A 14612-nucleotide genomic window follows, 5' to 3' on the forward strand; every position below is an offset into this window, starting at 1 on the left:
ATTGTTAGCAGCAGGTTATATTTGATGTATGTATTTGTCTTACATTATTAGCAGCAGGTTATATATTAGATATGTATTTGTCTTACAATTTTAGCAGCAGGTTAATTATGATGTATGTATTGTCTTACATTGTTAGCATCAGGTTATATATGATGTATGTATTTGTCTTACATTGTTAGCAGTAGGTTATTTGTGATGTATGTATTTGTCTTACATTGTTAGCAGCAGGTTATATTTGATGTATGTATTTGTCTTACATTATTAGCAGCAGGTTATACATGATGCATGTATTTGTCTTACATTATTAGCAGCAGGTTATATATTAGATATGTATTTGTCTTACAATTTTAGCAGCAGGTTATTTATGATGTATGTATTGTCTTACATTGTTAGCATCAGGTTATATATGATGTATGTATTTGTCTTACATTGTTAGCAGTAGGTTATTTGTGATGTATGTATTTGTCTTACATTGTTAGCAGCAGGTTATATTTGATGTATGTATTTGTCTTACATTATTAGCAGCAGGTTATACATGATGCATGTATTTGTCTTACATTATTAGCAGCAGGTTATATATTAGATATGTATTTGTCTTACAATTTCAGCAGCAGGTTAATTATGATGTATGTATTGTCTTACATTGTTAGCATCAGGTTATATATGATGTATGTATTTGTCTTACATTGTTAGCAGTAGGTTATTTGTGATGTATGTATTTGTCTTACATTATTAGCAGCAGGTTATACATGATGCATGTATTTGTCTTACATTATTAGCAGCAGGTTATATATTAGATATGTATTTGTCTTACAATTTTAGCACCAGGTTAATTATGATGTATGTATTGTCTTACCTTGTTAGAAGCAGGTTATATATTATATATGTATTTGTCTTACATTGCTAGCAGCAGGTTATATATGATGTATGTATTTGTCTTACATTGTTAGCAGCAGGTTATATATGATTTATGTATTCGTCTTACATTGTTAGCAGTAGGTTACATATGATGTATTTGTCTCATTGTTAGCAACAGGTTATATATGACGTATGTATTTGTCTTACATTGTTAGCAACAGCTTATATATTATATATGTACGGTATTTGTCTTACATTGTTAGCAGCAGGATATATATGATGTATGTATTGGTCTTACATTGTTAACAGCAGGTTATATATGATGTATGCATTTGTCTTACATTATTAGCAGCAAGTTATGTATGATGTATGTATTTTTCTGACATTATCAGCAGGTTATATATGATGTATGTATTTGTCTGACATTATTAGCAGCAGGTTATATATGATGTATGCATTTGTCTTACATTATTAGCAGCAAGTTATGTATGATGTATGTATTTTTCTGACATTATCAGCAGGTTATATATGATGTATGTATTTGTCTGACATTATTAGCAGCAGGTCACATATGATGTATGTGTTTGTCTTGAAGATGTTTATTCCAGTTTGGAGGCCAGCGACAGAGTCGGGGATGGAATTGGAGCTGTTGTTGAGAGAGATGCCGTCCAGGTAAACTCATTCAACTTCCTTCTACGTGTTCCTTGTGATTATTGGTTTCCTTTATCCTATCTTGACTCGATATTTGTGCGCCAACGCAGGCCACCAGCGAGAAGAAGCACTTCATCCGAGCCGGCCGGCCCGCCGTGGGCCTCATGGACAACAAACCTCCCCCACTGGACTCGTGGGTGTAAACACTGTCGACCGTTTCTACTGTGCTGTACTGGAGACGCCCTCTAGTGGACATTTATGCAAATTGATGCGACACTTCGAAACGACCACTATTTCATTTTGACGATAAAGTAGGGTATGTGCCAAATATTGACTTGTATCTCTGAGACATATTAGACCTGACGTGCAGTGTGAAGTAGACCGAAATATGCAAGCTGTGGTATATTAGGACTCCAAAGAAAATGTAGGTTTACCACAAATAATCATGAACTTAAGCTGCTATTTTTTTATATATAAATATCAATTATTAGATACTTAATTAACTTTAATAATGATACTAAGGATAATAATAGGGTGATATATGTATTGAGCATAATGGAATAATTCTGTCCCGCCCCCCCCCAACGGTTTTGATTCAGAGCAAGACGAGATGTGTAAATGTGTAACAAAGGACTGTTAATAGGCTAAATCAATGCATTTATATTGTAATATTTATGATACATTATAGAGTATAAAACAGCCATGTTATGAATCCAAGTACGTCGGTCATTCTGTACACTTGAGGTTTGTAGTCGCTCGCTCCCTTTTGCATTGCAGTGTCGAATTAAAGATGGAAATAAACCCATGTGCAGAAGATTTTGAAATATTTTAATTTTCACTTTTTTTTTTTGTTTCTATTACGCGTGCTAGTTTGCAAACAGGATTAAGAGGCTTTATTATTGAATGGTTCGGGTGATTACAGCAGCATGTTGTGTTGTTTGCTGGCAGTCAGTGGACTGTGAGACTTCCAAAAATAGTCAAAGACTTGCCAAAATGATAGTTTAAAAACGACACATAAAAGTATAAGGAACAGGGCTGGAATTAAAACTTTTTTTTTATTTTACTGCCATCACAAAACAAGACCTTTTTTTTTTTTTTTTTATTTGGTGATATTAGCATTTTATGAATGGAAAATTCCAACCGTTTCTTCTATAAAAAAATGCAACTTTTTTAGTGAGGGAATTGGGGAGCAATATTGAATACATTTTTTTTTTTTTTTAGCAAAATCAAATAAATACAAACCTTTTTTCTTAATTAATTAATTTAAACTTTTTTCTCAAAAATCATGGATTTTATTTTATTTGATTTTTACTGCGACATGTTTGAAAAAAGACTTGTTAAAAATACTTAAAAATTCTTTAATATTTGGTTCTTGTACAATTACAACTTAATTTTTGGTAGGGTTGCAACTTTATTTACGTAAAATACAGTAGTAACTTTTTTTTTTACCTAAAAAACTAAACGAAAAACATTTCTTAAATAAAATGTTTTAGAGGCATGTGCTTAGATTAAAACTATTCTCTTAAACAATATGGTTTACTTCTTGTAAGAGAAGATCTTCATTCAGTCATTAGTCACGCAAAATTTCTACTTTTTTTTTTTTTTTTAAATACTGCATTTTTTCTGGTATAATTTAACCCGCCTCTACAAAAAAATGCTCGTTATCTTCCATAATTATGATTTTGTTTCTCAGAAAAAGACTCCTTTTTAAATAGTGTAAGACTTATTACTTGAAAAAAATATTACTCTTAAAGATTCAGATAATTTTTTTACCTTAAGGTAATTTTTTCATCTAATGTAAATATTTTTAGTGTACAAATCCACTTCTCATGACAAGAGTTAATGTTTACATTTTTTTAAGCCCACAATTTTCTTATTTTTGCAAAAATTACTTTATCTAAATAAAACATGTTTTTATTCTAATATTCCAGCATATTTCTTGTAAAATTCCAACTTTATTCACATAATGTTACTATTTTTTCCAATGAAAAATACTTTTCGTTCCCCATATTACTGCAACTTGAATCTCACAATTATTATTATTTTTATCTTTCTACTCTCATATAAAGACAATAAATCAACACATTTTTTCCACCCAAACATTGGCATTGCTCCCGAAAAAAAGGCCTTTTGTGGTGTTTTTGAAATCGCTAATATCATCCTCATCCATTTGAATTAAAACTAGACTGCGATAAGCCACTGCTGACAAAGACTGATTAATAAAATTAAAACCTCTTTTTCTCGTTCAATTAAGCTAATGGTAGCCTTAAGCTATAAAACGGCAAAATAGAGATGTTTATCTTATAATAAAGTGTATTTTATTGGATATATGTTATTCTGAGCACAGTGAAAATCCCTGTTGTGCTTCTCTTTGTTGGAATGACTAATTAGTGTTGCTCTAAAGAGGTTCAAACAAAGCATGGAGTTATTAATCCCCAAATAAGAGGATGATTTATTTGTGACAAGACAAAAAGGTTGTGTGAGCACAAGAGTTTCCCCCCCAAGGTGGTAGCGGGTTCACGTTGCAGCTAAACTGCGTCAGCATTGTGATGATTCAGCAGTGACTCAGCTATGGATTATGTCGGAATTCCTAATAGGAGAAGTTCTTCTTGAACAAAAAAAATGTACTGCACTCCGGAAACATACTGTATATTACATTAAATCACTACATGGTTATTATTGGGCTTGTAGTTTGCAGCGGTGTGCAGCTATTGTATTAAATATAATTGTTGTGCCATTTAGAGACTCCATAACAACAGTTTGGCTGGTGGAAAACTAGAAAGCTCAACATAGGAGCCCAAAATGTGCATTTTTATATTTGATAAACATATTTATTTTAGGATAGGATAGGATATGTCCTTATTGTCATTGCAACAAGTTCAACGAAACTATGTTTTCAGCACAAACCCATTCAAGATTAGACAAGCAGTGTACGGGGTTACAGAACGGGAACGCTGATGGGTCGCCACGAGGCGCCCCGTAAAAGGTGGGAAAAAGGTAAAACACTGGGGAAGAAGATGTGTAAAATCATACAATCTAGACTAGGCTCCTAAGGGGGCCTAGTCTGGGGTGGGAAAAAACGTCCATGCCTTGCACACAAAAACATGTTACATTTAATCAGGACAACTCGCAACAGAGGGGGGAGTTGGGGCCCTGGAGGTCGACTGCTGCTATGAAGGGCTGCCAGCTGTCCATCACCCCGAAGGGGAATCAAGCGGTGGTGAAGGCGTGGAGTGGGGGAGAGTGTGTGTGTGTATGCCCATTGTCTTGGGTGTGTTGATGTAGTGTCCATAGGCCTGGGGCCGTTCTGCATGCAAGCAAAAGTTTGACTCCGGGTGTCGTTGAGGAGGGAAGGAGGTCAAAAGCGTCCATCATTGAGGTGTCCTCGAGGATGTTTTTAGAACAGCCTGCTCCTGTTGTGGCAGTGCAAGGCCATTCCAGGGAGTGAAATCGTACATTAGGATTTTTGTTTTTCCGCGAGCAGACATTACAATGGCTTGTCTGTTCTATTCGTCCATGCTGGCCCTCATATCCAATTTTTCCCTTTCAACCAGATTTTCTGTGATGTGATCCATCTTACGATTCAGTTCAGAAATCGCCCCTGTCTGTGATCCCATACCTTCCATTGTGACGAACAGCCTTTGGGCCCCTTTAGTGGCTGCCATCGTCTTATGAATTTGACGATACACCAGAGCAATGCCCAGCCCAATCAGCAGGTGCCCCGCGATCCCGGTTCCAAATAGTTAAATGTCTTCCACGTCCTGGATGGAAAGGACTGAGAGGCACATGATTCTCCATTTATCCCAGGAATCTCTCACGTACCCCGCAGCAATGGTGCCATCAGGGCAGCAAGGGAAAAGTTTGTTTCAATGAAGTAAATGAAATAGATTCAATCATAAAAAATGTAGATATTAAATTGTGTCGGATTGCAAGGCAACATGTCCGAAAAGGAGTACACTGCAAAAAGTGAAATTTAAGTAAGATTAAATATCTCAAATAAGGGTGATATTTGCTTATTTTCTGTCTGATTAGATAATTCTTCTCACTAAGCAGATTTTATGTTGGAGTGTTTTACTTGTTTTAAGGGTTTTGGTGCTAAATGATCTCAGTAAGATATTACAGCTTTTGCTGACATTTTATGACCTATATTGAGTAAAACTTGCTTGAAACTATTTTTGTCCAAATGTCCAAAACACACCCAGAAATGGTGCACAAAGAAGGCGGGGAAGAAGAGGGGAAAAGGCGGCCAAAATGTTCAAAAGTCCCAATTGTGTCTATAATACCTCCCCGGGTTCCTGTCCCACGAGTCCCGCCGCCGGCCGCACAAGTCCCAGGATGCAAAAAATGTCCAAAACGCACCCAGCAAACTCCCACGGGAAGTGGGGGAGAAAAGTGAGAAAAGTCGGCAAAAGTCCCCAAAAATGTTCAAAATACCTACCCAGGTTCGAGTCCCACAAGTCACGCTGCCGGCCGCCCAAGTCCCAGGATGCAAAAAATGTCCAAAACGCACCCAGCAAACTCCCACGGGAAGTGGGGGAGAAAAGTCGGCAAAAGTCCCCAAAAAATGTTCAAAATACCTACCCAGGTTCGAGTCCCACAAGTCCCGCCGCGGGCCGCGCGAGTCCTGAGATCCAAAAAATGTCCAAAACTCGCCCAGCAAACTCCCACGGGAAGTGGGGGAGAAAAGTCGGCAAAAGTCCCCAAAAATGTTCAAAATACCTACCCAGGTTCGAGTCCACAAGTCACGCCGCCGGCCGCACAAGTCCCAGGATGCAAAAAATATCCAAAACGTACCCAGCAAACTCCCACGGGAAGTGGGGGAGAAAAGGGAGAAAAGTCGGCAAAAGTCCCCAAAAATGTTCAAAATACCTACCCAGGTTTGAGTCCCACAAGTCCCGCCGCGCGAGTCCTTAGATGCAAAAAATGTCCAAAACTCGCCCAGCAAACTCCCACGGGAAGTGGGGGAGAAAAGTGAGAAAAGTCGGCAAAAGTCCCCAAAAATGTTCAAAATACCTACCCAGGTTCAAGTCCCGCCGCCGGCCGCGCAAGTCCCGGAATGCAAAAAATGTCCAAAACTCACCCAGCAAACACCCAGGGGAAGTGGGGGAGAAAAGTGAGAAAAGTCGGCAAAAGTCCCCAAAAATGTTCAAAATACCTACCCAGGTTCGAGTCCGACAAGACACGCCGCCGGCCGCGTAAGTCCCAGGATGCAAAAAATGTCCAAAACACACCCAACAAACTCCCACGGGAAGTGGGGGAGAAAAGTGAGAAAAGTCGGCAAAAGTCCCCAAAAATGTTCAAAATACCTACCCAGGTTCGAGTCCAACGAGCCACGCCGCCGGCCGCGCAACTCCCGGGATGCAAAAAATGTCCAAAACGCACCCAGCAAACTCCCACGCGAAGTGGGGGAGAAAAGTGAGAAAAGTCGGCAAAAGTCCCCAAAAATGTTCAAAATACCTACCCAGGTTCGAGTCCCACAAGTCACGCCGCCGGCCGCCTAAGTCCCGGAATGCAAAAAATGTCCAAAACTCACCCAACAAACACCCAGGGGAAGTGGGGGAGAAAAGTGACAAAAGTCGGCAGAAGTCCCCAAAAATGTTCAAAATACCTACCCAGGTTCGAGTCCAACGAGCCACGCCGCCGGCCGCGCAAGTCCCAGGATGCAAAAAATGTCCAAAACTCACCCAGCAAAGTCCCACGGGAAGTGGGGGAGAAAAGTTGGCAAATGTCCCCCAAAATTTTCAAAATACCTACCAAGGTCCGAGTCCCACCGCTGGCCGCGCAAGTCCCGGGATGCCCAAAATGTCCATAACACACACAATCGAGTCCCATGGGGAGGGGGGATAAAAGTTGGAAAAGTCAGCAAAAGTCCCAAAAAATGTTCAAAATACCTACCCAGGTTCGAGTCCCACAAGTCACGCCGCCGGCCGCACAAGTCCCAGGATGCATAAAATGTCCAAAACGCACCCAGCAAACTCCCACGGGAAGTGGGGGAGAAAAGTCGGCAAAAGTCCCCAAAAATTTTCAAAATACCTACCCAGGTTCGAGTCCCACAAGTCACGCTGCCGGCCGCACAAGTCCCAGGATGCAAAAAATGTCCAAAACGCACCCAGCAAACTCCCACGGGAAGTGGGGGAGAAAAGTGAGAAAAGTCGGCAAAAGTCCCCCAAAATGTTCAAAATACCTACCCAGGTTCGAGTCCCACAAGTCACGCAAGTCCCGGAATCCAAAAAATGTCCAAAACTCACCCAGCAAAGTCCCACGGGAAGTGGGGGAGAAAAGTGAGAAAAGTCGTCAAAAGTCCCCCAAAATTTTCAAAACACCTACCCAGGTTCGAGTCCCATCGCTGGCCGCGCAAGTCCAAGGATGCTCAAAATGTCCATTACACACCCAACCGAGTCCCACGGGGAGGGGGGATAAAAGTTGGAAAAGTCGGCAAAAGTCCCAAAAATTTTCAAAATACCTACCCAGGTTCGAGTCCCACAAGTCACGCCGCCGGCCGTGCAAGTCCCAGGATAAATAAAATGTCCAAAACGCACCCAGCAAACTCCCACGGGAAGTGGGGGAGAAAAGTCGGCAAAAGTCCCCAAAAAAATGTTCAAAATACCTACCCAGGTTCGAGTCCCACAAGTCACGCCGCCGGCCGTGCAAGTCCCAGGATGCAAAAAATGTCCAAAACGCACCTAGCAAACTCCCACGGGAAGTGGGGGAGAAAAGTGAGAAAAGTCGGCAAAAGTCCCCAAAAATGTTCAAAATACCTACCCAGGTTCGAGTCCCACAAGTCACGCCGCCGGCCGCGCAAGTCCCAGGATGCAAAAAATGTCCAAAACTCACCCAGCAAACACCCAGGGGAAGTGGGGGAGAAAAGTGAGAAAAGTCGGCAAAAGTCCCCAAAAATGTTCAAAATACCTACCCAGGTTCGAGTCCAACGAGCCACGCCGCCGGCCGCGCAACTCCCGGGATGCAAAAAATGTCCAAAACGCACCCAGCAAACTCCCACGGGAAGTGGGGGAGAAAAGTGAGAAAAGTCGGCAAAAGTCCCCAAAAATGTTCAAAATACCTACCCAGGTTCGAGTCCCACAAGTCACGCCGCCGGCCGCCTAAGTCCCGGAATGCAAAAAATGTCCAAAACTCACCCAACAAACACCCAGGGGAAGTGGGGGAGAAAAGTGACAAAAGTCGGCAGAAGTCCCCAAAAATGTTCAAAATACCTACCCAGGTTCGAGTCCAACGAGCCACGCCGCCGGCCGCGCAAGTCCCAGGATGCAAAAAATGTCCAAAACTCACCCAGCAAAGTCCCACGGGAAGTGGGGGAGAAAAGTTGGCAAATGTCCCCCAAAATTTTCAAAATACCTACCAAGGTCCGAGTCCCACCGCTGGCCGCGCAAGTCCCGGGATGCCCAAAATGTCCATAACACACACAATCGAGTCCCATGGGGAGGGGGGATAAAAGTTGGAAAAGTCAGCAAAAGTCCCAAAAAATGTTCAAAATACCTACCCAGGTTCGAGTCCCACAAGTCACGCCGCCGGCCGCACAAGTCCCAGGATGCAAAAAATGTCCAAAACGCACCCAGCAAACTCCCACGGGAAGTGGGGGAGAAAAGTGAGAAAAGTCGGCAAAAGTCCCCAAAAATGTTCAAAATACCTACCCAGGTTCGAGTCCCACAAGTCACGCAAGTCCCGGAATCCAAAAAATGTCCAAAACTCACCCAGCAAAGTCCCACGGGAAGAGGGGGAGAAAAGTCGTCAAAAGTCCCCCAAAATTTTCAAAACACCTACCCAGGTTCGAGTCCCATCGCTGGCCGCGCAAGTCCAAGGATGCTCAAAATGTCCATTACACACCCAACCGAGTCCCACGGGGAGGGGGGATAAAAGTTGGAAAAGTCGGCAAAAGTCCCAAAAATTTTCAAAATACCTACCCAGGTTCGAGTCCCACAAGTCACGCCGCCGGCCGTGCAAGTCCCAGGATGCATAAAATGTCCAAAACGCACCCAGCAAACTCCCACGGGAAGTGGGGGAGAAAAGTCGGCAAAAGTCCCCCAAAAAATGTTCAAAATACCTACCCAGGTTCGAGTCCCACAAGTCACGCCGCCGGCCGTGCAAGTCCCAGGATGCAAAAAATGTCCAAAACGCACCCAGCAAACTCCTACGGGAAGTGGGGGAGAAAAGTGAGAAAACTCGGCAAAAGTCCCCAAAAATGTTCAAAATACCTACCCAGGTTCGAGTCCCACAAGTCACGCCGCCGGCCGCGCAAGTCCCGTGATGCAAAAAATGTCCAAAACGCACCCAGCAAACTCCCACGGGAAGTGGGGGAGAAAAGTCGGCAAAAGTCCCCAAAAAAAGTTCAAAATACCTACCCAGGTTCGAGTCCCACAAGTCACGCCGCCGGCCGCGCAAGTCCCGGAATGCAAAAAATGTCCAAAACGCACCCAGCAAACTCCCATGGGAAGTGGGGGAGAAAAGTGAGAAAAGTCGGCAAAAGTCCCCAAAAATGTTCAAAATACCTACCCAGGTTCGAGTCCCACAAGTCACGCTGCTGGCCGCACAAGTCCCAGGATGCAAAAAATTTCCAAAACTCACCCAGCAAACTCCCACAAAAGTCGGCAAAAGTCCCCAAAAATGTTCAAAATACCTACCCAGGTTGGAGTCCCACAAGTCACGCCACCGGCCGCGCAAGTCCCAGGATGCAAAAAATGTCCAAAACGCACCCAGCAAACTCCCACGGGAAGTGGGGGAGAAAAGTCGGCAAAAGTCCCCAAAAAATGTTCAAAATACCTACCCAAGTTCGAGTCCCACAAGTCACGCCGCCGGCCGCGCAAGTCCCAGGATGCAAAAAATGTCCAAAACGCACCCAGCAAACTCCCATGGGAAGTGGGGGAGAAAAGTGAGAAAAGTCGGCAAAAGTCCCCAAAAATGTTCAAAATACCTACCCAGGTTCGAGTCCCACAAGTCACGCTGCTGGCCGCACAAGTCCCAGGATGCAAAAAATGTCCAAAACGCACCCAGCAAACTCCCACGGGAAGTGGGGGAGAAAAGTCGTCAAAGGTCCCCAAAAATGTTCAAAATACCTACCCAGGTTCGAGTCCCACAAGTCACGCTGCCGGCCGCACAAGTCCCAGTATGCAAAAAATGTCCAAAACGCACCCAGCAAACTCCCACGGGAAGTGGGGGAGAAAAGTGAGAAAAGTCGGCAAAAGTCCCCAAAAATGTTCAAAATACCTACCCAGGTTCGAGTCCCACAAGTCACGCCGCCGGCCGCGCAAATCCCGGAATGCAAAAAATGTCCAAAACGCACCCAGCAAACTCCCACGGGAAGTGGGGGAGAAAAGTGAGAAAAGTCGGCAAAAGTCCCCCAAAATGTTCGAAATACCTACCCAGGTTCGAGTCCCACAAGTCACGCCGCCGGCCGCGCAAGTCCCGGAATGCAAAAAATGTCCAAAACGCACCCAGCAAACTCCCACGGGAAGAGGGGGAGAAAAGTGAGAAAAGTCGGCAAAAGTCCCCCAAAATGTTCAAAATACCTACCCAGGTTCGAGTCCCACAAGTCCCGCCGCGGGCCGCGCGAGTCCTGAGATGCAAAAAATGTCCAAAACTCGCCCAGCAAACTCCCACGCGAAGTGGGGGAGAAAAGTGAGAAAAGTCGGCAAAAGTCCCCAAAAATGTTCAAAATACCTACCCAGGTTCGAGTCCCACAAGTCCCGCCGCGGGCCGCGCGAGTCCTGAGATGCAAAAAATGTCCAAAACTCGCCCAGCAAACTCCCACGGGAATGGGGGAGAAAAGTCGTCAAAGGTCCCCAAAAATGTTCAAAATACCTACCCAGGTTCGAGTCCCACAAGTCACGCCGCCGGCCGCACAAGTCCTGGAATGCAAAAAATGTCCAAAATGCACCCAGCAAACTCCCACGGGAAGTGGGGGGGAAAAGTCGTCAAAAGTCCCCAAACATTTTCAAAATACCTACCCAGGTTCGAGTCCCACAAGTCACGCCGCCGGCCGCGCAAGTCTCGGAATGCAAAAAATGTCCAAAACTCACCCAGCAAAGTCCCACGGGAAGTGGGGGAGAAAAGTTGTCAAAAGTCCCCAAAAATGTTCAAAATACCTACCCAGGTTCGAGTCCCACCGCTGGCCGCGCAAGTCCCGGGATGCCCAAAATGTCCATAACACCCAACCGAGTCCCACGGGGATGGGGGATAAAAGTTGGAAAAGTCGGCAAAAGTCCCAAAAATGTTCAAAATACCTACCCATGTTCAAATCCCACATGAACCTGAGTGGGATTTCGGAACATTTTGTGGGACTCGAACCTGGATATGTATTTGGAAAATTTTGGGGACTTTTGCCGGCTTTTCCAACTTTTATCCCCCCTCCCCATGCGACTCGGCTGGGTGTGTTATAGACATTTTGGACATCCCAGGACTTGCGCGGCCAGCGGCGGGACTTGTGGGACTCGAACCTGGGTATGTATTTGGAAACATTTTTGAGGCTTTTGCCGACTTTTACAACTTTAATCCCCCCTCCCCATGCGACTCGGCTGGGTGTGTTATAGACATTTTGGACATCCCAGGACTTGCTCGGCCAGCGGCGGGACTTGTGGGGCTCGAACCTGGGTAGGTTTTTGGAAAATTTTGGGGACTTTAGCCGGCTTTTCCAACTTTTATCCCCCCTCCCCATGCGACTCGGCTGGGTGTGTTATGGACATTTTGGACATCCCAGGACTTGCTCGGCCGGCGGCGGGACTTGTGGGACTCGAACCTGGGTAGGTTTTTGGAAAATTTTGGGGACTTTAGCCGGCTTTTCCAACTTTAATCCCCCCTACCCATGCGACTCGGCTTGGTGTGTTATAGACATTTTGGACATCCCAGGACTTGCTCGGCCAGCGGCGGGACTTGTGGGGCTCGAACCTGGGTAGGTTTTTGGAAAATTTTTGGGACTTTTGCCGACTTTTACAACTTTTATCCCCCCTCCCCATGCGACTCGCCTGCGTGTGTTATGGACATTTTGGACATCCCAGGACTTGCTCGGCCGGCGGCGGGACTTGTGGGACTCGAACCTGGGTATGTGTTTGGAAAATTTTTGTGACTCTTGCCGACTTTTACAACTTTAATCCCCCCTCCCCATGCGACTTGGCTGGGTGTGTTATGGATATTTTGGACATCCCAAGACTTGCTCGGCCAGCGGCGGGACTTGTGGGACTCGAACCTGGGTATGTATTTGGAAAATTTTTGTGACTCTTGCCGACTTTTACAACTTTTATCCCCCCTCCCCATGCGAATGGACTGGGTGTGTTATAGACATTTTGGACATCCCAGGACTTGGGTGGCCAGCGGCGTGACTTGTGGGACTCGAACCTGGGTATGTATTCGGAAAATTTTTGGGACTTTTGCCGACTTTTACAACTTTTATCCCCCCTCCACATGCGAATCGGCTGGGTATGTGATGGATATTTTGGACATCCCAGGACTTGCTCGGCCAGCGGCGGGACTTGTGGGACTCGAACCTGGGTATGTGTTTGGAACATTTTTGGGACTTTTGCCGGCTTTTCCAACTTTAATCCCCCCTCCCCATGCGACTCGGCTTGGTGTGTTATAGACATTTTGGACATCCCGGGACTTGCGCGGCCAGCGGCGGGATTTATGGGACTCGAACCTGGGTAGGTATTTTGAACATTTTTGGGACTTTTGCCGGCTTTTCCAACTTTAATCCCCCCTACCCATGCGACTCGGCTTGGTGTCTTATGGATATTTTGGACATCCCAGGACTTGCTCGGCCAGCGGCGGGACTTGTGGGACTCGAACCTGGGTATGTATTTGGAAAATTTTGGGGACTTTTGCCGACTTTTACAACTTTAATCCCCCTCCCCATGCGAATCGGCTGGGTATGTGATGGATATTTTGGACATCCCAGGACTTGCTCGGCCAGCGGCGGGACTTGTGGGACTCGAACCTGGGTATGTATTTGGAAAAATTTTTGAGGCTTTTGCCGACTTTTACAACTTTTATCCCCCCTCCCCATGCGAATCGACTGGGTGTGTTATAGACATTTTGGACATCCCAGGACTTGCGTGGCCAGCGGCGGGACTTGTGGGACTCGAACCTGGGTATGTATTTGGAAAAAATGTTGAGGCTTTTGCCGACTTTTACAACTTTTATCCCCCCTCCCCATGCGACTCGGCTTGGTGTGTTATGGATATTTTGGACATCCCAGGACTTGCGTTGCCAGCGGCTGGACTTGTGGGACTCGAACCTGGGTATGTATTTGGAAAATTTTTGGGACTTTTGCCGACTTTTACAACTTTTATCCCCCCTCCCAATGTGAATCGGCTGGGTATGTGATGGATATTTTGGACATCCCAGGACTTCCTCGGCCAGCGGCGGGACTTGTGGGACTCGAACCTGAGTATGTATTTGGAAAATTTTTGGGACTTTTGCCGACTTTTACAACTTTAATCCCCCCTACCCATGCGACTTGGCTGGGTGTGTTATGGACATTTTGGACATCACAGGACTTGCGTGGCCAGCGGCGGGACTTGTGGGACTCGAACCTGGGTATGTATTTGGAACATTTTTGGGACTTTTGCCGACTTTTACAACTTTTATCCCCCCTCCCCATGCGAATCGACTGGGTGTGTTATAGACATTTTGGACATCCCAGGACTTGCGTGGCCAGCGGCGTGACTTGTGGGACTCGAACCTGGGTATGTATTCGGAAAATTTTGGGGACTTTTGCCGACTTTTACAACTTTTATCCCCCCTCCACATGCGAATCGGCTGGGTATGTGATGGATATTTTGGACATCCCAGGATTTGTTCGGCCAGCGGCGAGACTTGTGGGACTCGAACCTGGGTATGTATTTGGAACATTTTTGGGACTTTTGCCGACTTTTACAACTTTAATCCCCCCTCCCCATGCGACTCGGCTTGGCGTGTTATAGACATTTTGGACATCCCAGGACTTGCTCGGCCAGCGGCGGGACTTTTGGGACTCGAACCTGGGTATGTATTTGGAACATTTTTGTGACTCTTGCCGACTTTTACAACTTTAATCCCCCCTCCCCATGCGACTCGGCTGGGTGTGTTATAGACATTTTGGACATCACAGGACTTGCATG

At 45.1% G+C, this 14612-nt stretch overlaps 1 protein-coding gene across 3 annotated transcripts in view; it reads left to right on the plus strand.

Moving 5' to 3' along the window:
• The window catches only part of arvcfa (ARVCF delta catenin family member a), a 63884-nt gene extending 61561 nt beyond the window's left edge, over positions 1–2323 (plus strand). For all 3 annotated transcript variants that reach the window (XM_061875695.1, XM_061875694.1, XM_061875693.1), the window contains exons 14-15: positions 1454–1530; positions 1620–2323. In XM_061875695.1, the coding sequence (XP_061731679.1) occupies positions 1454–1530; positions 1620–1712 (170 nt within the window). In that variant the 3' untranslated portion in view covers positions 1713–2323. The remainder of the gene's footprint in view (positions 1–1453; positions 1531–1619) is intronic.
• The last annotated feature ends 12289 nt before the right edge of the window (positions 2324–14612 follow it).

This window comes from Nerophis ophidion, linkage group LG17 (assembly GCF_033978795.1).
Source record: "Nerophis ophidion isolate RoL-2023_Sa linkage group LG17, RoL_Noph_v1.0, whole genome shotgun sequence".
NCBI classification, from domain to species: Eukaryota; Metazoa; Chordata; class Actinopteri; order Syngnathiformes; family Syngnathidae; genus Nerophis; species Nerophis ophidion.